Source organism: Anarrhichthys ocellatus, unplaced genomic scaffold, assembly GCF_004355925.1.
Source record: "Anarrhichthys ocellatus isolate YVR2014 unplaced genomic scaffold, GSC_Weel_1.0 scaffold41, whole genome shotgun sequence".
Taxonomy (NCBI): Eukaryota; Metazoa; Chordata; class Actinopteri; order Perciformes; family Anarhichadidae; genus Anarrhichthys; species Anarrhichthys ocellatus.
In genome coordinates, this window is record NW_022280071.1 from 1438149 (window position 1) to 1465821 (window position 27673).

The 27673-nt window shown below is 41.3% G+C and overlaps 1 protein-coding gene across 1 annotated transcript in view; it reads right to left on the reverse strand.

Annotated features, from left to right (window-relative positions):
- The window catches only part of agbl1 (AGBL carboxypeptidase 1), a 149092-nt gene that overhangs the window by 81239 nt on the left and 40180 nt on the right, over positions 1-27673 (reverse strand). The window contains exons 6-12 of the mRNA XM_031868067.1: positions 24740-24948; positions 22723-22888; positions 21708-21766; positions 15080-15196; positions 4667-4865; positions 2783-2873; positions 2422-2619 (exon numbers count right to left, since the gene is read on the reverse strand). Coding sequence (XP_031723927.1) covers positions 2422-2619; positions 2783-2873; positions 4667-4865; positions 15080-15196; positions 21708-21766; positions 22723-22888; positions 24740-24948 — 1039 coding nt within the window. The remainder of the gene's footprint in view (positions 1-2421; positions 2620-2782; positions 2874-4666; positions 4866-15079; positions 15197-21707; positions 21767-22722; positions 22889-24739; positions 24949-27673) is intronic.

The window sequence follows — 27673 nt, forward strand, 5'->3', positions numbered from 1 at the left end:
CCAAAAATAGCTGATAAAATATCGCCATGACTCACCGATTATGATTCGTAACGTCCCCCTTGTGCTTGCTAGTCCAGCAAAAACGGTATTGTTTGATCAAATGTTGCATCATTTCAAATTAGCCAGCAGATATGATAACTCAAGATCATATTTCGGTCATAATTTCACTTTTCATGTCAACAGAGCGTAGATTTTCATCGCAAAATGAAGGCTGCATTCCGCCAGTTAGATTGACACCTCATTTGACCCAATAGGAGCTTCTATAGCCCGGTCACATTCTGGAACAGCCAACGAGAGTCCGCTTTGAAAGACAATGCCCGCCTCTCTTCTTTGAGTAACGCTCGAGCCAATTGGAAACAGATCCTGTTCAAACTCAGGATCTGCAGGACCGCACACAATGGATGGAGAATGGACCTGACAGTGTCAACTTTATATCTTTAAGTATGATGATAGGCTATTGGATTGTAATTTGAAAAGGGAGAAAACATACAAACCAGAACGCACGCACATATGTAGCATCTTAGAGTTATAAATAACTTGTCCATGTGAGAAACAATAGTTTAATTTAATGACATCACCAAAATATATATATATATATATATATATATATTTTTTTTTTTTTTAAATCCAATAATGCCAAATTATTTGGGGGGGCTGAAGAACATTTTAGGGGGGTTTCACGTACCTAAAATAGGCCTAACAACACCCCTGCCGTCAGGGCCTGTAAGGTCTTCTCTGTTGGCCTAAACAGAATCACAAAGTTATATCTATTTTATAATTTAATAATTTTTCTTAAATACACTACATGTATTATAATTCATAAAAATATTTTTCCCATTATCTTATGTTCTCATTGCACAGCTACTGTCTTCCTCAGTTGCTCTGCTTCCAGTGCAGCTTGTTTTAAGTAGAGCTTTTATCAAATCAGATTTCACCTCTGTGTCTCTAGGTAAGAAGAGAGGCAGAGGCCTGCAGACTCACAAGTGCATCCCTTTGCAGTTTAAGTGAATGGAGACGATATTGTTGATTGTCATAGTGTTCAACCAATCAGATCTTTAGTTTGACATGTTGGGCGTATTCTTTGACATGTCAGAGCCTGCTAGCCGGCCTATAATGACATCAGCATTACATGCAGCTCAGTGTCCATGTGCAGCTCTGCCACGAGGTGCAGAGTGCGCTGTGATTGGTCAGTGGGCGAGCACGTGACTATCGTGAAACGAAACTTAACAGCAGAGGCTTAGTCGGCGTTGTGAATCACATCACGTGATGCAGCTCAGCCAATCAAATATGGGCATTCTGACAAGTTTCCTGACTCGAGTGAGATGTACCACACACCGTGACACACGGAACTGAGACGAGGAGAGACACTCCAGAGCAGTACGTTAAATGTTTAAGTTGTGAAAGTAAAATCATAAAACTGTTTCCTAAAGAGACTAATGGGCTGTGGCATGTCATTAAGGGACAATGGTGGGTCCCACAGCCAGACCAGCTGAGAACCACTGTCTTACATAAGCACAGAAAACATTGTCTATTCCTGTATTTAAGCGCCTCCGTTTTCCAAATGCTCTAGCGTTATTCAAACGTGGTGTAAGCCTTGTACCGAACGGTTTAATACAAATACGTACATAGTTACAGCTTTAGAAACAAATAATAGCTGTGGCGCCATCATGTGGTTATTAGGTGGTATTTCAGCTGCAGGACAGCAGTGAAGGCCCAGGTATAAAATGCACGGCCCGCCACTGGGCAGCACACATACACAGATCCTTCTTTACATTCATTCTAAAGGTATTAAGAGATGTTCTGACTAAAACGTTGTACTTGTACTTGGTTAGGCTTGGAAAAATCACCTCCACGACTCTTACCACAGAGCACCACAGAGCTATACCCGTCATGGCGTGGTGAAAGTTTGGGCACCCTGTAGAGCTTTCCTCAGAAGAAACTTATTGTTGTCTGGGACTTGCGACTGAAATTATTTTTAAAGTTTAGTTTTCAACTCTAACAATTACATCTAAACTACCTGTACTACAATAATAATAATAAACTAAAACGTGGAGCAGCGAATCTGCCAGGTGTAATTATGGATCGACAGAGTAGAAACAGCAGATGGTAAGGATGCTGCATTTAGATGTAAAGACAGTGTGAAGAAAAGGCCTTCAATTCAGTACTACTGACTGTCATGACGGACAGAGACTTAATCTGCCAAGCGGGCATTGATGTTGGTGTATCACACATATTATCAAAGTAATTACCCACAGTGACTAAAATAGGACAACAACATTTTAGATGTGTAATCCTTAAAAATAAATTATTGGAAAAAAGCATGATTATAGAGTTACATTTGTTAAATTAAAGTACTTCTAAATTGTTTTGGCCCAATAGAACAAGGAACTTTCAATTTCTGTTAATTTTGTTTCCAGGTACCCGATTCCCTTTAGAAAACCTCTCATTTGACTGCAGCAGGGTTTGACACTCAATGCAGTACTGGTTCTGGTTCGGTTCTCCCGTGACTCCAGTCCCTCCAGCGAGCTTAGCAGTACGGCCTGGGTCTCCAGCTGCGCAGTCTTGGTGTTGGCTCCCAGCAGGGACCGGCGGAGAAGCGAGGCGAAGCTCTGCTCCTGCCTGGAGGAGGTGTTTTTAAAGGAACAGGCTCAGTGTCCTCGATGAATTCTTTCAGCCTCATTTCCTTTGTGCTTTCAGATTACATGTCCTTTCATCATTATCACAGCTTGACAAATGCCTTGTCCAGGCATCCATGCAGAGGAAATATTGAGTGTGAGCGTACCTTGCCTCTCTATCCTTGGTCCTGAAGCTGGGGCTGGTGCTGAGGATGCTGCTGTGACTGTGGAAATCACGGGCCTCTAACTGGGCAGCAGCTGGAGAGAGAAAAAGAGACAATTGAGCATTTGGATTGCCACTTTTCAAGAATAAGAGGGAAGAAAAATAAGGTTGTGGTTTTTTTAAACAAGGAAGGTTTGTCATGCTACAAACAAACAAAGGGCAGTCTATTTATTTTTTATATATACCTGTATATGCTAATGCTATCTCGTTTAATTGGTATTATCTGGAAAAAAAACATTTACAGCAAACATTTGTGTGGTGAAACAGATTAATGGCTGGCATTATATTAGAAATGACTGTATGAATATATAGAATATATTGTGTAAATAAAGATATGTATGAACAACATTTTATTCATTTTATTTAGAAAATCAGCATTCAACACTTAAGATGCAAAGCTAGGTGGTACACAAATGTGTATTATCACTTCTGGATCTTTTGAATAAAACTTTTTTTATGAACCAGACATTGTTCATTTACCAGTCTGAAGGCTGTTTAGTATTGCTGGCCATGCAGAACAGCTGCACTAATCCCTACTTTTACATGAACAATGACTCGTATAACTATAAATGTGAAAGGAGCTGCTCGCTGTGAAAGAAGCAAAAAGAATCTTCACCATTTTAGCTCATTCTTTTGATTTTCCACAGCTCCACTCATCAACCTCTAAAGCTCTGATAAACTCACTGTAGACTACCTGCTCAGCGGCAAACAGCAGATAGGCACAGTTAGAGACCAGCTGGTGGACATAGTGGAACATTTAGCAGCTAAAGAGACAAGTATTTCCCTCAGGAACTGGTGGAGACCAAAAACAGAGCAATAACTAGAACTACAGCCTCGCTGTTGTTTGCCTCCACGAACAAGTCAAGTTGCAGTTTACATCCATGTTTTTCCAAAATGTCATCACTTCATTTTTTGATCCTATTAATAGCATATACATTTCTGGGCTATGGACACAAATGTGTTTTGTGAGGTAACCTCAGCCTTTAACCAAATGTTTGTGCAAAATTTGAGGAAATTCTCTCAACGAGTTTCTGAGATATCACGAGAATGGGTCGGATGTGAGGTCGACAGTGAACTTGACCCATGACCTTTGACCATTAAAATCTATTCAGTCCATCCTTGAGTCCAGGTGGATCATCCGGTGGACACAAGCACAACTCCCAGACAACTTTCTAAGGCAACGGTATGTCAAATGTTGCGCTTTCATATTGTTTTGCTGTCCCACAAAATCTATGAATGCATCTTTCAATACACAGCAGTAACATCTCGTCACCAGGATGAAGTAACAAAACATGTTTTTATTAAATACACTCGACACTTTTACACTACACTTACATCTCACTTGTTTATAGTCCTGTTATCTGTTCGTTTGTGCACTTTATTTTATATTTCACTTTATTTTATATTTCACTTTATTTTATATTTTACATTATTTTATATTTTTCTGTAAATTGTAACGTTTCTACTTTGCACTGTGTTGATTGTTAAATGTTATGCACCTCCCCTCATGTCAAATTCCTTGTATGTTCAACATGCCATGGCAATAAACGGTTCTGATTCTGATTCTGATGTCTTAATCAAAAGCTTGGTTGGTATCGCTCTACTCGTGAAATGAAGTAGCTCAATACCGGACTTATTTTACTCTTAAAAGATGTGATATTGATGGAGAGAGCTATTCAACCCGTCGTTATTTGTGATGAGGAGATGATTCGCTTCATTTTCTCGGAAGAGGTGATGCAGTTATTCTGAGCTGTCTGTGAGTAGGTTATCGTGTCTTTATCTAAATATTTATATGAATGTTGGACATTACATTTGACCCCTCTCTGACCTGGTGTGTGTCCCTCTGGGTCTGTCTCTGAATGAGACCCTGACGGGGAGGTGGACGAATCGCTGCTGGCGGCGCTCCTCCCTCCGCCCCTCCTGGAGCTGTGAAACCGTAAACCGTTGAGCAGCGCTGCTTCCTCATCTGATGAAGACGACGATGATGCCGTTGAACTCTCCTCTGTCTCGGAACTCAAATCCAGGTCCTGTGAGACAACAATTGTTGGTTTGCAGTCATGTGATTTGCTCAAAGACAAACATGTCTTCGACGTCTGCCAAAGCACCAGTTTCATGCCTCACGCTTCATTTCGAGGACTTTTGAACAGATGTGTGGACAAGATGTGTCATTGTGTCTGGAGAAGCAGCACGTAAACCACTCTGAATCCCTTCACATAGAGTTCAAGACACTAACGTCTCTCGTCTTAGTGGGATTTCAGTTTTCTGGAGACATCCAGAAAACTGAAATATTGAGGAAATGTTACGTACCATGGTTTTTATCTCGAATATGAAAACATAAATGCACAAGTGACAATTCTGGTGTAGTGGTTGGTTCACAATTATGTGTTAGCAGAATGTATCATTTCATCTGTAGAGTCAACTTTCTCTTTAACAGCATGTCAGTTGACTTGCCAGGAGAACACAAGCATTTGGATGCAGTAGGGTCAAAAACTCTTGTTCCACTTGACAAAATCCAGATTAAACTTGGACAATGAAAAAATAAAATACAATTAGACAAATACAAAAACAAGGCTTGGGTTCTCCATTTCTCTATCTGACCTTTAGGTTCAAACATATGGTTTGGATTAGTTAACGTCCAATGTATGGATGGGGAGGCAGACACTAATGTATGTGTCTCACCCCCATCTCTGTGTACATGGAAGAGTATAAGAACTGTTTGACTTTTTAGTGAAGTTGAAGAAATCCTGCAGTCTAGCAAGCTGTGTTTTTCCTCCCATGATTCATGTCCAATAAAGAATTCTGAAAAGTTGATCTTCGAGTCCAACCTCATCTGTGACCATGTCTTTTCAAAGAAAATCAACTACCACAACTTCAACAATGTAACCTCTCCACATTCTGTTGATGATGTTCGTTCATTTTTGAAAGTTTTAAACAAACATTCTGTCCAGATTGCACCTTTTTTGAAAATGAAATGTTAATGTACGTGGCTGTGTTATTTCTGTGACTAGGGTTAATTAAACCTATTTTTGATTAACTTTATGATTCTATTTGTCTTTAGACTTTGGTTATAAAAGTGAAATATAACTTTAAAAAACTCCAAAGATTTTTTTTTATTGGCTGAGCAAGCAGAAACACTGAGTGGCAGCAAGATTATTGATCACAACCCACAGATATAAAATGCGCGAATGGGACAGATATGAAATGTCGATTAAATATGCGTCTGACACATTGAAATAACAGCTGTGGCCTGCTGACTCTGTATATCTTATTAGTTTAATCCTGGACTTTTGGCAACCAACGCTTACCATTACCGTTATAGCTCCATCTGATATAATTTGCCATTGGAGAATTTTGAGGTAGTGGAAAACGATAGTCAGCAGTCCCCTTGGATATCTGCATATGATTATGTGCTCGTCTACACTGCCAAACACACATTTCCTCCTGCACATGTATGGTTCAAAGTATATTCGTTATCAGGAAAATAAAGAGTTGATTCTCTAAACTGTTCTTTTTTTGAATTTATGGGATCTGGGAGGATGTCAAGTTATCCCAAGTCAAAAGGTTACAGTCTAAACTCTGAGAAAGCAATGATCCAGCCTTGCCTCAATGTCAACAGCATGGCCACTCAACAGTTATTTGGGTTATTGACATCAGGAATGTGGAGTAATGAAAAGTAGCATCAAACAAGATGGTGTTTTTTTTATATGCAATCATCATCTTTAACTATCTATTCAGTGCAATTCCCAATGAGCACAGAAACAGATGCTATCACTGAAATCAGAGCAGTGGAACTAGCAGACTGTTATACATGTGTAATTTGCTTGTTCCGGGCACCCCGGTGTCTGCAGGGCTCTGAGCAGCTGCTTTGTTCACTCGTGCCTCAGGCCAGCACTGGATATGCTTCTCGAAGCTTGAAGTGTGAAGTTTTTTTTATCACGGCTTGTACACAGTCAAAAGCTGAAATTTGAGTTGCAAATGGATTCCAACCTGTCTGATCTGCTGACAGGTGTTTTTCTCTGTTGGACTCATGTGTCTAGAGATCTCAGCAATTATTAACATAGTGAGTGAAATGTCATCAAGATTTCTTCTGTGTGGAAGTCTTTAATTTTGATAAATAAACCATGAGTTTATGGTCTCAATCTCTAGTTTCAAGTCTTCTTCAATACAGCATGATGTTCATTTAGTCAATTATGGTCCATTTAGTGTAAAATAGACCATAAAGCAGGGGATGGCGGGCTTACTGTGATTGACAGGTCGCTGCGGCTACCAAACCCTTATACGGCATCTCTACGTCACTCATTGCCCGTAATCCAAGATGGTGACGGCGATTTTGCCAAACTCGAGGTTTCAAAGCGGCACTGTTGGTGTCCCAAGCGTGACTAGATTAAACAATGACATTTTGTCACTTCAGTCACTCCCGTCAGTCTTTAGTCAAGTTAATGGCAGCCACGCTCTTTTCCTAACCCTAACTAACAAGGTTTTGTCGCCTAAACCTAATTTCCTGTGAAGAAGGAAGTTTATTTTGGAAAGACACTATGCATGTTACGACTGTATACTGAAACTTCCAAAACTGACGCTAGAGGGTTACCTAGAACGTCATAGTATGAAGCGTATGGGTCACTGACCAAGTGTCTGCATTTGACGAATTGGGAGTGAGAAGGTGTTGTTTCTACAGGATTTTCTACCGTCGAAGACGTGTAGCTTTCTCTCAGACCACTTCCATGACAACATGCTCAATGAGTTATTTTGTGTTAATATGCGAGGCAGCTGATTGGATCCGCTGATAGTTGACTTTGCTCTCACAATAAGTGTTGGTAGGGGACCGTCCTCAGTAGACAATCAACAGCATTGTCTTTGTTTTGGGAATTTAAACAACCTATGTTTACATGTTGCCATCAAGCGAGTTGGAACATTTTAAAAGGCAGCAGCTCTTCATGTAATCCCCCTGAGACTTATTTTACATAACAAACGTACTTATCTTTTCCTACGTTCTCTGCTTCGCTGAGGCCATGCTGTCTTTCAACCAGTACTATTCATTATCTGTGCTTTGGGTTCCAGCCAGGGGCACAATCATGTTTTGCACACAGCGGAGGCAAATTTAGCTGTCAGACAAATGAACTATGGCACAACACAATGCATTGTGATACATAGCTAAGCTGTCTTCACTGTGAGAGACATAGTATACATGACATCACATGGTGTATTTGATGTAGGAAACAAGCCTCTTGCTGTAATAATCAGTCATTGTATTTTTTTAGTAATGCAGAGAGCATCTGGGGATACATTTTTTTTTTTTTACTTTTTTTATCCTCTTTATATATTCTGACAAATTAGCATGAATGTGCTTCCTATTAGTCAGATATTAACACATTTATCATGAGTCAAGTCAGATGGTATCCTGTGCTTTATGACATGAAACATTATCATGGACCGAGGCACTCGTTCATTATCTCCCATCTGTCTCTGACACAATCTATTTCTGTCTTTCTTTTACACGCACGCACATACACACACACACACCTACACCCACACACATTTGATTCAACATTTAGTGGGATCAAGAAGGCCTACATTTCAGTTATTATCCCCGCTGGAGATTATGTGCCCATGTGTGCTTGAGTGTGCATGCATCGCTGTGTCCGTCTGTCTGTCCGCGGCTAATCTAGCGCACCCATCAACCTAATATTTGTTTGTGCTCACGTATATATATCACTCGCTTAGCAAATGACAAACTGAACTGAGCGCTGACTACAAAGGAGCACATCGGTAACTGAATTTAACACAGTGATACACTTGCGGTGAGACCGTGGGGGGGGGTCATATGTGGTTTGTGTTCATTTAATCAAACATTTACCGACAACAATACAATACAGGCGTATAAAACAAAGCTAAAATTAAAATCATAGCGGCACAGGTCACACCGGGCCTTTCACAATCCCTTCACAACTGTGTGATTTTCTACACTGAGCCTGTACTTGATGCAATTGAATGTTTATCTCACAAGGACAACAGAAACCCTCTCTCCTGTTTCCATAAAATTAGTCACGACTACCTCTGCTAATAACCATTGAAGTCAGGATGATCATGACCATGTTTGAAATTAGCACACACAAACACACACACTGTGTCAGTCATTTCCTGTCTCTCTCTCTAATCAGTCATGTCCTCCTGCAGTAACAGCCATGTAGGTCATGATGGTAATCTGCATACAGAGCACTCTGTATGCATCCTCCCTCTCCTCGTAGGCCTTATTTCTTACACAGTTTCTTATCTTACTGTGACGCTCCCAAACTACACATCAAATCAACAAAAAAAGTTCATCAGTGTCTTCCAGAAACCATCTGTTCAAAGTCTTTTCTGATCCGTAAACTCAATGTTTAAAAGTCTGCTTAATTTTGGTAAATCAAATTCCTTGCTTAAGGTTAAAGAGCCATTGTCGACACGATTAAAAGAAAAATTTCAGGCCTTTTTTTTCCCGTCGCGATGCTATTTGATGTTGATTTTCTTTGATAATTTCCTTTACAACATTTATAGCTTGTTTCCCATGGTGGAAATCAAATGGAGGCTCCACGTGCTATATATATTAAGCTATTCACATTTTACAACCTCTACTTACAGCCTCTCCTGTGTACTGTGTTCAGCAGCCTGCAGTTCAGTCGAAGTTTCACTGTTTTTTTCACAAATCAATCATGGCTTCCTAGTTGCGCTAAGGAGCTAACAATTTAATGCTTTTCACAGGATCTGGTTCAAGTAAATTTAAAGTTTTTTGGAGCGGAATTTTAAATGAGACATATCACAATTTTAAGCTTATTTTTGCTTGCTTTTTTCTGATGGAAGAGTTCGTTGCACATAATGTGTTCAGGGACCGTCAGAAAAATACAGATGATGGCAATTTTTACAGCTTCTGGCTGTGATAAACAGTGTAGATTTAGCGATTGTTTAAAAGAAAACATGCTTTTCCATCCCGTCAGGGATTTGGACAATTCATTAATTTCATATAAAAAAAAATAAAAAAAGTAATATGCTCTCCTGAAAACCACCAGTCTCCATTGTTTACGTCACTGATCATCGTAAAACACACTTCATTCAAACTCAACAGAAACAACTTTGTTAGGGTACTTGTTCCACTGTTCCAACAATACAAGTCCAGACATTCCACATGTCCAGGAAGTGGATTTCATGTGAAACTCGTTGATTTTGCAATATGTCTCCATCATTAGCCGAGACCGCAGTTCGTCTTCGGCGCCAACGAATAATGTCAAGGGGTTTGTTTGTTGCAATGTCCTCAAACTCACTGCATAATTGCTGCTCACTCCGCTTAACTTACTAATTGTTCTGACTCAAGGGCACCATGTCAGCCTCCATGGTGGGCAGGTATAAAAAAAAATAAGTAACCACCGTAACTGACCTCTATGCTCCTTTCTACCATTTACCAACTCTTATTTCCGGTGCGTTTGCGGCGTCATCCGTGACAATACCGTGATAGTAACAACACGTCTTTGTCATAATCATATGCTGTACGTACACTGTCTTTCATAAGCTTTAGTGTGCTTATGACCGGTTCTGTTTTATAAATCTCCATCATTGTGAAATTGTACAATATGCATGAGCCCTCATGATCCCCACCCCCACAGTTAGAGATTCACTCCTCAATCACCTCTTTGCATAATCTCCCTCTGCTCCACCACTCTTCAGACCTGTCACTGAACACAACCTCGGAGGAGAAGAAAAAGAAGATTAATTTGACCGACCGTCTGTGTTTTATCTGTCCAACAACACCAGTGCAGCTGTCGTTACACATGACCATTACACATGGCTGTGGCTATTTGTGGCCCCTGCATTGGCATTGATTCATCACATGTTGGCCATGAAAGCTATAATCAGAAGTGACATCTTTCATCTTGACTACCATCAAACACCAGAAAGATTCAACACAGATTTTAATCCATACCATTTTGATATATTTAATTTATTAATATTTTAATATTATTTTAAATTTTTTAATCTATTTTGAAACAGAAGTGCCTCAAGACCTAATTTAAATAAATAAATGTAATTGAATGGAAGAAAAATAATGATGCCTCTAATGTAGGGATATAAAAATAACATTACACAACCTAAAACAAATTATGTTTCATAATCAGATTCTACCCCTCACATAAACTTAATTTGTATAATCTGGTCTGAAGCCTGTGTAAGGTGCATGCATCAGTTTGTCCTGCTTCCAATCTTTGTGCTAAATTAGGCTAAACATCTGCATTTTTGTGTAGGAAACAAGGTGACAGTTAAGTTAACTGAGATGTACCCATTAGGAGGAAATTTATATTAAACTCATTTGGAACGGTTCCCAAAGTGACTGTTCTTCTACATCAGGGGTCACCAACCTTTTTTAAACTGAGAGCTACTTCAAAGGTACCGAGTAGTATGAAGGGCTACTTATTTGATACAAACTTCCTGAATAACAAAGTTGCACAGATCACCTTAATAATAATAATATATGTAAAGAGACTGTTTGATTACATGTCAGTTAATTATTCCTCACAATAATTATTAATAATGATTTCCACAACAATGATGGTTTTGCTACACATACATATTTAAACATGCAACTTCTGTTAATCTGTTTCAACATTTGAAAGTCAGAGGTATCACATCTCTGATATTTTTGTATCATCACATGATCAAAGCCGGTTACTTTTGCACATAGCGCCTGCTGGTGAATGATGCAGTGGTAATGTAGACATTTTGCGAAGTCTGGGTCACCTTTGCATTGCGCAATGAAGCCTGCATGCCGGCCCGTCATCGCGGGAGCCCCGACTGTTATCACCGACACCAGCTTTTCCAATGCTGCCTTTTTCTCCACGAAGAAACTAGTAAAAAGTCTAGTCTATAGCCGAGCGGGGGATCCAACCCACCGAGGCGTTCAAACCTCTAGCCTGGGCCGGTCGGATTGTGTTGCCTCGCCTCTACCCCCGCCACCCCTGAGTTGTTGCCCCGCGGCCTGTTCCGAGGATTTACGGACCTGACGACGGGGTGCGCTCGCGGCTCGCGTCTGGCACCAACGGGATGCGCCTGCCATTCGGAACCTGAAAACCTAGTGCGGTGCGGCAGCCTCGTCCTGGCTGTCCGCCGTGCACCTCCGGGTACCCAACTGTCTGATGACAAGAAATATTGTCATTTTAAAATCTACACTAATGCAAGCGTTTTTGATTAAAAAAGAACAGCAACTACAATTTTAGACAGAGCTCCATGGTGACTAGTGCTATATTTAGAACATGCCTTGCGGGCGACTTATGTGGTCCCTGCGGACGACAGGGTGCCCGCGGGCACCGTGTTGGCTACCTCTGTTCTAAAGGATAAACTTGTGGTGGAAGAAGCTTTTTTCCAGTCTGCCCTGGGAGTTACAGCTCAAACATGGGCCAGGCTGACGCAGAGCGCTGACCTGCTGATGACAGTACAATTTGAGTGCCAAGTCAATTTTCTGAAAAAAAATATAAAAAATACATCACTTCTGTCTCCCACCTCAGCTCTTATTCCATTTTTCACATTTTCAAGCACTTTGCTCAGAAGTATGGATCTATTCTGAAAACATCCGTCTTCATGTGAAATTCGGTTTGGGCAACAAAACCACTTAGTTAGGTCTAGGAAAAGAAAGGTGCTGACGTTAATTGGACTTACTAACGAGTAACGCAACGAGCAAATCACGAGTCGCTAAGGTCACTAACAACTGATGTGACAAAATGTCACCGTAAACTTCTAGTTTTGCACGAGACAACAACGGAGGTCTCCCGGACAAGAATCTCGTGTTTGGTTTGACCCATACACCTACATTGCTCTGTGTGGACCGACCCGCACCTTATACTTCAGTCAGTTTCTCTGAGTGTGGAAACAGGATACGGGTGTGTTCACATTGGAGTTGTTTGCAAGCCAGGTGTATTGCTTATACACGCTTAGGGGTGCCTTTTTTCGGAAGCAAAAGGAGTACTGACCAAACAATGTGACCCCACAGAAATATAGGTGAAATGATCTAACGGCGCATCATGCGGTGGTGGAATGTAATGTGTAAAGGCATCTAGTGGTTTGTGGCAGGTTGCAATTAACTAAATACCCCTCAGCCCAGCCCCTCCCTTTCCAAGCGTGTCGGAGAACTATGCCTAGAAATTGGGATAGCTATTTTGAGGATTCTAGTACAACTTGGTGCTACTTTTGTCAATATGCGGTTCTTCTATATGACTAAATAATTGTTTTAAAATATATACTATATATATTCTAAAAGCAAATTAATTCAGACGAGAACAGTCATGTTTACAACAGCAGAGTCACGATATGAAGTAATTAATATCTCAATGAAAACTGTCAATAAAATAAATAACATTTCTGAGTGACGTTTATAAAGAATGACGAACACAGACATCCATCTGTATCAGTTATTCCTCCTGTCCTCTGTCCTCCTGCCCTCTGTTCTCCTGTCTTCTGTTCAACTGGCTGCTTTGTCTCAGCCAGCAGAGAAGTTTACTAAAGAAAGCTTTTGCTGTGCTCGTGTAAACATTGCGCCGGTGGCTGGCTGAATTAGGTTTCACTTTCGTTTACATGTTCACGGTGTAACAATCAGGCTTTGCCTTGGGTGTTTTGTGTGTAGTTTTCTGTAGCTCCTCACTTCCTTCACCTGTCCCTAATTAGTTCATTCAGTGCACCTGCCAGTCACACCCTCCCTCATCAGTACAACTCTCCTCACCTGTTCTAGTCACTATTTAAACCCCTGTCTTTCACTCACTCACTGCCAGATCATTGTGTTTGTTTTCTACCTACCCGCCCGTTTTGCTCGTCCTGTTCCCGGTTTTTCAGCCTGCCTGTTCTGCCTTGTCCAGCCGGATTTTCCCCTTCGATTCTTGTCCTTGGATTCCTTGTGTGTTTTTGGTTTATTATTAAACTCTTTTTCTCTTCACCTGACTGTCTGCATTTGAGTCCTCTTTATGTCCCGCGACACACGGATGTATTTGCTTTTTACTTGCAACTCTTTTTTATTTATTTTTATTTTTTATTTTTTTTTGCACGCACAGTGACGAGCGTAGTGGCCGTAAATTTGAGTATCCTTCACTTCACCTGGTTCACTTCACCACAGCGGCATATCTGCTCGCGATTCGCCGGGGCCTGTTTAATATCGGGTTTGAGAAGGTATCCCTACCTTCAGTTAACATAAAAACGCTAAAAGGCTCTCGCTAGAGCCAGTGTCCGTTCTGGGCTGCTAGAGAAACACTCCATGGAAGACGACCCGCTCCCTTAGTAGATATTCCTTAGCTTTTTCTAAGCTAAGGAAGACATAACGATTCTTAGTTTTTATTTTTATAGACTGAATAAACCATAGTTATGAATATTATATTCAATATCTGGCAATAAACCCCACTAAATGTTACTGTCCCTTTTAAGGCAACAAAACCACTTAGTTAGGAAAAACATGGTTGGGCTTAAAAAAATACGTGAACACATCACAAAACGTTACTTCACATGAACTCTAGACTCTGGGACACAAACACTGGTCTCGAACACCAGTCGCCTGAGTTTTTCTGACCCATCCACTCTTCCCTGAGCTTGGAATATTCACGTAGATGCGTTTAATTTGCGTGTCCGCCATGGCAATAATTCATGATTGACTATCCATTGCCATTGCTGCCATGGTGCAGACACACAATTTGAACACATTACTTGCCACCACCACGTACTGCGCAGTTACAAGACGTCATGGTTATTTTCATGTATTTCTGTGAGATCAGCTTGGTCCAAGCTGTGTGTATTTGATGCATCGAGAACGGATTCACGTGTTCTCCAAAAAACAGTGACATGCAGAGGAGTACAATGCTATAACTTTAATTTTCTTGAAATTAATATTATTTGTTAGTACATCAAAAAAAGTGACTTATTTAACATCATGTGCCGTCATCTAAGCAAATCACTGGGCTGTCAAACACACGTACACACACAACCTTGTGCTTCTGTCGTTGTGAAGAGATTCATTCACATAATGCATCCTTTAACCAAACCTTAACCATCGCAACTAAATGCCTGACCCCAAGCCGAACCCCATCGAAACATTACTCTAACCTGAACCTTATAATGGAGTCTGTCCCAAAGTGAGGCCTGGTAAAATGTCCTCACTTTCTAAAAACGTCCTCACTCAGAAGGTCGAAATATCAGGTCCTCACAAAGACAGATGCACAAGTGTTTCACACACACATGTTTGTACCTGGAAGTCATGTGAGAGTTCAGGACAGAGGCGGTTGTACTGTGGCAGCAGCTCTTTGGGTCTGTCTGGGTCAGGGCGAAGACGAAGTTTGCTCAGGTCGGTCTCCAAATCATCATCCTGGACAGGGAGACACATAAGGTCAGAACAGATAGAGGGAAACTCAGTCACAGAACGAGTTGTTGAAAAGGGAAGCAGACATCTGAAATACTTTCGCAGAAAAAAATCTAATTTCTATTGGACAAAGGTGGTGTTGTTGGAGTTGTATTTCTTGATCTCAAGAAGGCATTTGACACTGTTAATCATCGTATTCTTTTGTCCAAGTTGTCCAGCTACAATTTCTCCTCAGGTACACTTAAATGGATTGAATCATATTTGCTAAATAGATCACAGTATGTCCAAATACAGAACTATCAATCTACTGCCCTCCACTTGTCCACAGGCATCTTACAAGGATCTGTCCTGGGCCCACTGTTGTTCTCTTTATACGTATATCAATGATCTGCCATCAGCATGTCCTGACACCAACATCCAATGCAGATGACACTGTGATTTACTTGCATGGTTGCAAATGAACTCACTAACTCCATGGTTCATGTAACTGCATGGTTAAAGCAATGCTGTTTACAACTAAGCGTATCCAAAACAGTGTGTTTTTTACCAAAACAAACTGGTAGTGTAGAGCCGGATGTTTTTGTATCGGGGAGAGGCTACGGGTTGTACCTGACTACAAGTATCTCAGAGTACTTTTTGATTCCAAATTATCAGTCAAATCTCAGGTGAAAAAGGTCTGTAACCAGGTCAAATTTAATCTATCAAATTTCAGGTTCACACAACTACATGTCAACAGAGGCAGCTAAGACATACATGCTTTCTATGGTTGTTTCCCATATCACTTACTGTTTAACAACCTGGTCACAGGCTAGCACCACTACTCTGAAACCACTACAGTCATTGTATAAACGAACACTCAAAATCCTTGATAAAAAATCTGTTCTTTCTCATCATTGCCCTATACTAAAAAAATATAACTTGTTTAGTTGGGAGAACATGATTAAATATGTGAATGTCTGTCTCATATACAAGATTATACATGGCTTGACCTCTCCTCCGCTCAAACAATTTGTTATCATAAGAACAATTGGATATCGGCTCACAAGCGGTGCAGCAGGAGGGGATTGCATTATTCCACTCAGGAAAAGTGCTTTCAAGTCAGTCTGCATTTTCAGTACAAGCTGCACTAGAATGGAACTCCATCCCAGTGACCATTAGAGAACTACACACACAGTTCATTTAAAGCTCAATTAAAGAAATGGTTAGTTAGTACCTAACTCTGTCAGCACTAGAATGTAACTGCACCTCTGTCCGTGTTGAACTTTCCCTCGATCCGTCTGTTGGCACCTGTCTGTCTGTCTGTCTGTCTTGAAATTGCCGGTCGACCCTCATCTACCTGCATGCTTGTCTTTTATTGTTGTTTAGCTGTGTCTGACTGATTTATGTATTTCACATACTCTGCATGCTTTTATGTTTTGTGCCACTGACATGGATGTTTTTAGTGTCTAACAATTGCAGCATGATATTGTCTTTAGTGCATGTTTCTATTTTTTATTTGCTTCGTGTGTGTTGACTTTGAGAGCCTCTGTGTTGCATGTCTTGACAATGTATAAGAGTCTCCTGAATGATGGTACTACGTATATTAATATTCTCACTTTTTTCGTTGTTTGTGCACGCATTGTAAAGCGTCAATATTGTATAACCTTTTAAATTTAATCTTATGTTCTGTTTTTAGGTTTATTTTTTAACATCTGTCTCTTGTGACTACAGATGAAAAATAGCCTTTTGGCTAACTCTGGTGCATTTACAGAAATGTTTTTATGAATGTGCACTGTCCCTTATCAAATAAACCAATAAATAAAAAAGTACTAGAAATCAGACGTTGAAAGTCTCTTGCATTGAATCTGTAAGTTTTATCTTAGACAAGTGTCTCATATTAAGAAATAATATTGAAAGAGTCCCTCTCCTATGTTATCTAAATGTTATCCAAGCGAACTGTTTCGCAAAAGAAGACATTTCGTTGTTCTACTTGGTACAGTGGTTTGACAGGATTATAGCCTGTTAATGCTTCAGATGGGCCCAAATGCAGCTGCCACATTGTGAAAGGGAAAGAAAAACTCACGTTGTGAATTGAAACAAACTGGTTTAGGCAACGAAATGCCTTGGTTAGGTTTAGGAAAAGATTGTGGTTTGCGTTAAAATAAGCAAAATTGCTATGTTACGTACATAACTTGGCATTAGTTAAGTACATAAATTACGGAGCAAAGGTGCGGTAAAATAAGTCAGTGATGACTGTTGGTTTCACAAGGGTAACTAATGGTGTTCTACCGGGTAAAAGTCCTGTTTGTTTGACCCAGCATCCACCCCGACCTCCGCATTACGCAGACTTTTTTCACTATTTCTATTGCATCAGCTGACTTCCTCCTTTCCTCCCGTCAGAATTACATCAACCCCTAGTGGTGAGCTTCGTCTTCTTCTATTTGTATCAGTGAACAACCCTATTAATAGATGAGAACGGCCCCTCAAACCCATCTATGAGGCTGATGATGCCCATACAGTCGGCCGATAACGTTGAAGCGGGAGCAAAAGGTCACCCCTCCATTCTATTGTGTTGTTGGTCAAGGTCCACATGATATGAGAAAAAAAAATGACGTAAAGAAGAAGAAATGATTCAACATAACCCCTGACATAAGCACTCATCGGTCAAAGTGGAGACTAAGTTGAAGAGTCAAGCCAAACCTGATTACTTTTACCAAGCTGAAGTTGCATTTAGATTTGTTTTTTTCTTTTCTGGAAGCTGTGACAATATAAGCATTCGGACAAAGAGTTTGCTGATACGCCATGTTACTTCATGGGGGAAAACAAACGAAACCGTTCTTTCTGACAAGCTGTATCCGTGGGCGTCGTGGGTGGCACTTAGCAACACTGCTGCCATAGTTATTGCCAGTCTCCTGTTGAAAACAAAGACTATCTGACGTTTCCTGTCTACCACGTTCTGCCACACTGGGAACGCGGCGTTAGTCAGTCACTGAGTCACCGAGTGCTGTAAACCGTCTCCGTCCACTGAGCAGTAAATGCCTTATCAGTTATACAAAGCTCCTACAACATATTACTCCACACACATCCTCCACTCTCTCTCTCTCTCATGTTGGCGCCCCGGTATTGTCACTCTGGAAGTCTGCCTAATTACAGTAGTGACATGTTGATTATACATGACTCAATATTGAACAAAAGCACTCACATTACCAGCAAAGGCACAGACAACATTACAATGTTCTTATGTTTTAATATTGTCTTAATATAACATGTGAACCAATCACAAGAAAGCTCACTTGTCTTTGAACAACCAATTTGTGTGTATCTTCCTGGCTTTTTTGAGTTCTGTCCTCACAGGGAGGGTTGCCAGGTTTGGTGCCACTTTGCGGATGCTTCTAACCTGTGTTGACCAACCATATCTAGCACCTCACACTGTACAGTAGATGGGGATTCCGCAGAGAAGTACTGGCCAGTTCGAAAAAACCTTGTGCAACGTGTGGGTCATGGGTAATTTTAACTGTATGTCCCATGTGTTTGGAAAATGTATTATTTTAATGTAGAATAATTTAATGCCTGTTGTCATAGTTTGGTTGTACAGTGGCATGCAAATACAGGCTACATCCACACCAATAAAGTTTGTTTTAAAATGTATAACATTTGCTGTGTTGACTCCTAGCCTCCACACTGCCTCGGCGTTTTGGAACCCCTAAAACAGAGACATTTGGAAAACGCAGCTGAAGCCATTCTCGTTAGAAATCTCCAGAGACCTTTGAAAACGATGACTCAGTCGCCCAGACTAGCTTTCCTTGATCGGGTCTCATCAGTCACGACGTGTCCTTTCCTGATTCGTCACGCCCCTATCACATGACCCTTTTCCCGCAAAAAACTGCTGGCCTTGTTGTCTATGCATCTGTCACACAGTTTAACTCTACCACCGCCTGCATGCACTAAAGGGAAGCTATTGGGAAGCTATTATTCGACCGCTTTGCGTCAATTAAAGTGTCCGGCGGGCGTTATCAGCCCTGGTCATGTGATATGCGTTGGAACGCTCGTCTGGATGGAGATCGTAAAACTGAACCTGTGTGGGGAACATTTGGTGAAAGTTTCTTTACTACAGCTTTTATGTAAGACTTGTTCGCTTCAAGGACCCTGAAGCAAGCAAGAAAGATTGTAGCCGACCCCTCTCACCCTGGACATAAACTGTTCGTGCCCCTTCCCTCTGGCAGGAGGCTGCAGTCCATCAGGACCAAGACCTCACGCCACATGAACAGTTTCTTCCCATCGGCAGTTGGGCTCATCAACAAAGCCCGGGACCCCCACTGACTCTGACATCCCCAGGACAATTTCCTACCGGTCACTCCCCTGCACATCCCTTCTCTGTTTCTTCATTTAAACACACTCGACACTTGACATTACACTTCATCATACTTGTTTATAGTACTGTTATCTGTTTGTTGCGCACTTTATTTTGTATTCTTTCATATTCTATCGTACATTTTAATATGTTTCTATTTCTTGCACTGTGTTGATTGTTATTGTTATGGACCACCCGTCACGTCAAATTCCTTGTATGTGCAACATACCATGGCAATAAACGGTCTCTGATTCTGATTCACGGGTACCAGTAAATCAGTAGAGTTTTACCACCTCTGCAAAGCCATCGACTGCTGAGCAGTTCTTCAGTGTATTAAATGGCTTCAGTAGCCGTGTTACCATTGGATTGTCTCTCTGCTAGAGTGTAGTTTGGTCAGTGGCTGGCCTTTCAATGTCATTTGTAAACGCTTTGTAAGGCATAGTCCTCACTTTAGATGAGGTCACACAAAATACTTAACTAACAACTATAACTACCTGAATCAATCATGAATTGCAGTATTAATGTGTTTATAAAACATCTAACACAGTAACATTAGTGCATATTTAAATCATTATATGTATAAATGCATGCATATGTGCATCTAAATGATTTGTTAATCATTTACTTTTATAAATGCTCCTATTAATCATTGACGACTCCTGAATAATTGGTTTGTAATATATATAAAACTTAATTTACAATGGGGGAATCCATCATTTATAAAGTATGAAAACACAATCATGAAACACATTATAGATTATAGAATATAGTTTATTAATCAAGAATAAAAGCATTCATAACTGTGTTCATGAATTGCATATTAATGAGTGTTAATGTAGGAACAATGCTTTAAGTGTTTACTCATACTTAACTAATGCTTTTATTACAAAGCGTCACCGTAATATTTTGTCAATCTTTTATGTACAGTATTTTGTTTTTCTTCTACTTACATTCTTTTCACCTTTCTTTGTTGTAAATATTCTCACTGTCTGCTCCTTGGGAGGCTGGTACAGTAAATCACACCGTCATAATATTTTCTGACTACGCCTCCTGTGTTTTTCTCGTTGTTAATAGAGTTTGAAATACAACCCTGTGACTCTAAACAGACCTGGAAACATTGCAACCTTTCTATCTGTCTTAGTTTGTCTTTAAAACCCTCACTACTCCAACCGTGTAGGGCAGTATAACACACGGCAGGATACATTTGATTTGCTGGATCTACATGGAACCACACTATTCATGCAGGTGCTTATGTTTGATAATAGTACGTTTTATCAAAGGTTGCAGGCTTTTTCCCCGACATATAATATCATCCTGCTCTCCTGCTTTTTTCTCTGACTAGTTCCCGCTTAGACCTCCTCTGATTTGTTTCCCCTTTCTCTTCCCCCATTGTTACATCCATCTCTCTTGTGCCTCACTCTGCTCCACTTCTCTCATCGTTCCCGCTTCCATTTATCTCTCCACCTCGGCTTTTGTAGTGTCCCCCCCCCCCCTCCTCCAGCCTCCTCAGATTCTGCTTCCTCATTTTAAATCCTCCTCTGTTCTCTTGGCTTTTTTCCCATCTGCCATACCTCTTCTTTCATCCGCTGCCCCCCACAGCGCGTCTCCCTTCCTTTCTCCCGAGACACTCTCTCCATACTGAGGCCACCTACACCCCTATTTTTCCTTTCACTATCCTCCTCTATCCCGTCCTGTTTTTGCATCTTTCTCTCCCTCTTGCATCCCTGCCTTACCACCATTCCTCTCCTCTCTGGTACTCACCGGCCTTACTCGTTTTTTTTATCATCCCGTATAATTTGGTTTTCCCATCACTCTCCCTCACAGTGGTTAAGAAGTGAAGCCCGCCTCTTGCTGGATTTGATTGGCTGCCTGGGACAAAGTGCGACATTGACGAGCGGTACGAAATTTTTCGCAGTAGCTTTAACTTTGGAACTTATGTGACAAATAAGTCAACGATGATTTCTGGGTTTCACACAGGACAGAATCCACGGCCTCTTGGGTAAAAGTCCGATGTTTTTAGACTCACCTGTCCACCCTGACCTCCTTTCTTCTTTTAAATGAGTAAAATAACAGTATTGTTTTCCTCCAGTGTCTACAGCAACTCTGGCCCTCACAACAGACTTTGGTTACTGAAAGTGAAAGCACAAACTCCAAACACATGGCCACACAGGAGCTACACACACTTACAAAGTCTGCATCTTTGTTGTCTTCAGCCTCTTCATCATCACTCTCCTCACTGTTCTCATCTGGATACAACAGGGAAAACAGAGCAGCCAGAGTCAGTGTTTGTTTGGAAGTCCACTCACGACATTCAATAAAGTGAACTCTGTGAAACTTTGTAGGGAACTCGTCGCTGCTCGGATTGGGAGGAAACGGACGATACCCAAACATTAAAACAATGTCATACTCACACAGTTTTAAAGACTTCACATCTGTAAATTTACATAACAATCGATTCATGAAAATGATTTTAAACTGACTCGAAGACAAACACAAATACAAATGTTGGACTACACTTCATCCAAAATACATTTAACAGTACATTAAAAATACAAATGCTGAACCAAACAATAAAGCAGGCTAAGAAATGCAATGCACTTCATTGTAGGTGCTAAATTTGAAATCCAGAGCATTAAACAAACATCAAACCAATATTTCCAACGTAGAGATATAGCAGAGTAATGGCAACTTGAGCAGAGGATTAAGTCACACTTTGTAGCAGGTTTGGCCGCACGTGCATTTGAGTCCCTGTGAGCGTGCCCCACAGTGCAGAAACATAGCACCCACCCTCTGGTTTCTACCCCCAGGTTAACTATTACCTCTATCAGCACGGTTGTCGTTTGTTTGCACTTTTTGTGCTGTTAGCAACGTTAGCTGCTAGCCGCAGACTCGGCCGTCACCATGTTGAGAGCTGTGTTGAGGCAATCCCTCAATCAATGCTACAAATTTGTAGTTTAGCACCTTTTTGAATTTTAAAACTTTCGAAAACTTTTTACACAATAGACTTTTACAATAGACATTATTTCTAAGTAACTGTCAGTTCCAATGTGATCAGTCAGCTTGCCTGGTTCCAATAGTGACCAGCTTACCTTAAAATGTCCCAAAATTAAAAGTACAGTATGTTATATTTATCATCCACCAAGTCAGTAAGTGCTATCAAAGGTGCGTCTGCTGAATGTTGATGTGAAGGGAATACTAATACCTGGTTCCACATCTATATCAGGGACAGCATGCGGTCTTCCGGGCATGAGGAAGGTGTATGCAGACCGGTCTGATGTCAGTGGAAGAGGTGTTTTAGGAAGACACTTTCTCATCAGCTGCACAGAGGGCTCCACCAGAGACTCCAGGCCTTTACTTAGCAAACATGTCTGCAGAGAGTCAAACTCAGTTAACAGAATGTATAGAAGATCAATGGGCTGTAACAGGAAGGACAATGTGCCGAAAGACGTCCATCAAATCTATTTCCAAGCATTTGTGCTACGAGATCTAACCACCCGTTATGCTTTATTCATGTGTTGCACTGTGGGAGAATGTTTATAAATAAAACCTGTTGTGAGTCAGCAAGGGAGGAAATAGTCTGACTTTCTGACCAGTGTAAAGATCGAAGTGTATGTCGCATCAGGTTTCTCATACTGAGGGAAGAGACTAAACCTTGCCCATTTCAACCTCTAACGAAAAAAGGGCTTTTTATTTCAGAACCAACCCATCACTTTATTAAGGACAGAAGTCCTTCATTCAGTGCCTATTAACTCTATTTGAGGAGCAGTAAGCTCCCCATTATCTTTAGGTAAAAGTGCACTGAATGGATAGCACACATAACTGTTTGCTTCACTCGTTGGTTAAAGAAACCCAGCTCTCCTCTATTATGCCTGTCACAAATGTCAACTCATTATACGAGCACTAACAGAGATATCATTATGCAAGTATGTGCATGTGATATGCAAAAACATGACTTAAGGTGACTTAACTTACGTACACAACCTAAAGTAAGCCAATGTTGACTTTTCAGACCGTTGTGTGGTTGCCAACAGGTTTATTGACAAGAGGAGAGGGTGAAACCATAGACTGTATATAAGAAGTGGACGTCATCATCGTGACGTCATCTATTGGTTTGTGAACCATGAGAAATGACGTAGTGACTTTCTCACCAACACTATATTTTACGAGATGTGAACACATCATGATAGGTTTTAATTTACCTTAACCCAATACTAATTTTCACTGAACAGCTTGAACGCATCATAATGTAACCAAACAGAACCTTCGTTCGTTGGACATTAGCTATTCTGCCACAATTACTATCTCTCCTTTCAATTATAATATGGATTGTTTTCTTTACAATGTGACATGATCAGAGATCGGCCACTAGAAAAGCATAAATGCCGATGTCCTGATCGCATATATTTTACTGAATATTGGCGATAAACATCACAGTGTGAAATAAAGTTTTACTGGAAATCGTTATGGTTAAACTGTGTAATTAATCTGCAGTTCACATGCTTGCCGAAACGTGAGGGGGGATCCATACGGATCACGGATCGACAGTGGTCTGTTACACCACTATTTGAAAGCCAGGTACATCTCATAGAGACGCTAACGGGTGCCTCTTGCGTCGGTATCATGGGCGCCGCGGGCCACTGACCAAGCATCCGTATTTGGTGCCTTGGCTGGCAGGCTGCCACTGCTGAATTTGAGGTGTTCACGTTTGTTAAACGTTTGTTGAGGTGTTCACGTTTGTTAAAGCATGAACCGTGGGACACTACCCAAACCATTTAGACTGAATATTATTCGGACCCGGCCTGACTCAGGTCCTGGGTCGTACCTTTGACATCAGGAGACAAATGAAACAGAGAAGACCTCAGAGCAGCTGTTCACAGTATGACTTTCTGTTGACAGTGTGGAGGAAAAGATTTTCTTTGGGGGCTGGAAAAAACTGACCCTAAGGAAGAGGAAAACCTCCATGAATAGAAAGGGGGACTGCCAATAATACTAGCCACTGCAATGTTAAGACAGCATACATACAGTACAGTACTTTTTACAAAAAGACAGAAAGAAGAGGGGAAAGAAAGGCAAGACAGATGAGCAAAAGCAAAGGTACTGTTCCCGGTGGGGAGACTGAATGTTTGTGTCAGGGTATAAGAAAGAAAATCTGAACCACAGTCTATCCCAACAGCAGGAAAGAGAACAAAAATGGATTATTGGCATGATTTGAAACTTACCTGTGTCGTTACGTACAGCAGTCGGATGCCTCCCTGGGATACGAAGGCCTGTTTGCCGGCATTACTGTGAGTGACCTTATGGAGGCAGCGCAGCAGCGAGTGGCAGATCGCCATGGCGGCATGTTGAGTTGCCTTGGCGTGCCAGTCCTCGTAAAGCCGCAAGAGGCCAGAGACGTAACCCTTGGATACTACCAAGCAAACATTAGCCTCTGTGAGGGAGAGACACAGACAAACAGGAGAGGGAGGGGAGGGACGTCAGTGCTCCTCCTCTGTTGACACCGACTTCAATAATGGCTATCCGGAGAGGACGTGGGGTGAGCGAATCCACATGAAATCCAGCAATGTGTACGAACTCAAGGCTGCCTAAAGATCCGGGGTTCCGAGCTACGTCTGTCCATTTGGCATCACAGTGTCGCTCAGTCTCTCTGCATCCACTCTGATCCACACAAAGCGGCAGCATCAACACACATGAATTACTCACAATTGATCCAACAGCAAAAAGAAAACTTCACACAGCTGATACGAGTTGTAGCATACTCGTAAAAATATCTTATGCTGCTCTGTGTCATGTATCTCTTCGCAACCACAGTTTGGAGAAGGTCAAAGAGAGTCCTCCTCCATGTCTGCGGGTTTGTGTTTCCTCCCAGAGGCCAGAAACATGCATGTTAGGGTAACTGTCCACTCTTAATTGCCCATTGGCATTTATCGAAATGTGAATGGTGGCCTGTGTATATGATGTCATTAAAAAAACTCACTTTCTCAGTGCTTGTACACACACATTTGGGTATCTGGAGTGCCTATCAACGATAGGCTGTGTATAAGAAGTGGACGTAGTCAGCGTGATGTCATCCATTGGGTTTTGGACTGTCGTTTTTGAAGCCTTCTTTGTTTTTAGTAACCAGAAGTGACTTGAAAGGGTTAAAGTTCGAAGACGAAAACAGAACAGACCGGACAACGCTGGAGTAGCGACCTGTCAATCACTGTGTAGCCCCGCCCTAAAGCATACTCTGCTTCATGGTCTGTTTGTGTCAGGATCCCTGTCAGACCAGACACCTCCCATGGCCACACAGCTGCAGCCACTCCAGCCGATTACCTCCTGCAGGCTGACACACCAGACTCGGGTCCCCCCGTGCCCTCCTTTGTGTTAACGGACTACACACCGCCGCTCTGCCCTCCGTGGTGTTAACGGACTACACACCGCCGCTCTGCCCTCCGTGGTGGTAACGGACTACACACCGCTGCTCTGCCCTCCGTGGTGTTAACGGACTACACACCGCCGCTCTGCCCTCTGTTATGTTAACGGACTACACACGTCGTCAAGCTGCCAGCTCTCCGGTGTCGAGCCACGGGACATCACGCCGTCAAGCTACCAGCCCTCCGGTGTCGAGCCACGGGACTCACACCGTCGATCTGCCTACTCTCTGGTGTCGGACCACGGGCTCCACACCTTCCTGTCTTCCTTACTCTGGCTAAATAAAGTCTGTTTCACCGTACTCTGTCTCCTGTGGTCTTGCTATTGGGTCCGAACCGTGAACTCCCGTGACAGTTTGACTCTAAATGGACCATCATTTACTAAATGAACATCATGCTGTATTGAAGAAGACTTGAAACTAGAGATTGAGACCATAAACTCATGTTTACAATGTTTACTGAGGTAATAAATTGAGGATTATAACGAATAACTGTAGGCAGTTTAGTTCCATTGTAGGTAATGTAGGCACAAGGTTTTGACAAGGAAGAACAGTGAGTGGATAAAAAAAAGATGACACCTCTGGTTCTGCTGCATTGATTTTGATCATTCTTTTTGTTTTGTCCATCATGGGTCCAACAATGTAGGAGTGCAGTAATAAACACATAATTGGAGCATCAGTAGACCCATACGAGTGAATGATAGGATGCAGCAGATATCTTTCTGTCTTGTGGGACGTGTTTCAGGCTACCGTTAATATGCTAATGTAATTTGACGAAAGAAATTTGCAGAAGGGTTCCAAGAACAGAGCCCTGAGGCACTCCATAGATCAGAGGGGAGTAAGGTAACAAAAGAGAGCCAGGAGCAACAGCGGACATCCTCCCCTCATCTACACTAATGTAATAGCACATTCAGCCTCATGACTCACACCACAAACACACACACACACATAAACCCTCATCTGCGTGTGTAGAATGTCCAGCCAAGCGAAAGATGAATTTGGTAATTAAGGGAAACTAGTGGAATCATACCATGCCATATCATGACCTTTTAAAATCATCAGACTTTCACACACTCACTCTCACATTGAAAGACATTTCCGCATACGTCAAAACACGATGAATAAGATAAATGGATACCAAGTTTCATTTACACCTTCAGACAGTAAATACTTTCTTCATATAACTTACACACTTAGATGCACACATTTCAGACGCAGACAGATAAACTGTGGATGCAAATACCAATTTCTAAGGCCCTGATCCACCAACTAACCATAAACTCAACAGCAGGTCAACAGCTAGTTAGCTCCAACATAAAAAGTCAAGCCAATCTTAAAGATGTTTTGACATTTAACTATGATAAGTCGTTTTTTGTATTTTTAAGCATTTTTTAAAATAATTAAAAATCCTAAGATTTGAACTTCCTAAATGTGAACATTTTCTGAATATTTTTTACTCCTCTATGACATAAAAATGACAATCATTGACTGGTGGTAAAAACAGACATTTGAGGACGTCATCCTGGGCGTTGGGACACCGATTGCCATTTGTCAACATTGTCTGAAATTGTATAGACCAAAGAACTTAGTTAAGCAAATGTTAGCGCTCAACATACTTATCTTACGTAACAATATTTGTTTTAAAAAAACATGATTGTTTTGCGTTACTAACATGCTTATTTTAACCCAAACCACAATCTTTTCCGAGACCTAACCAAATACTTTCGTTGCATAAGTAAACATT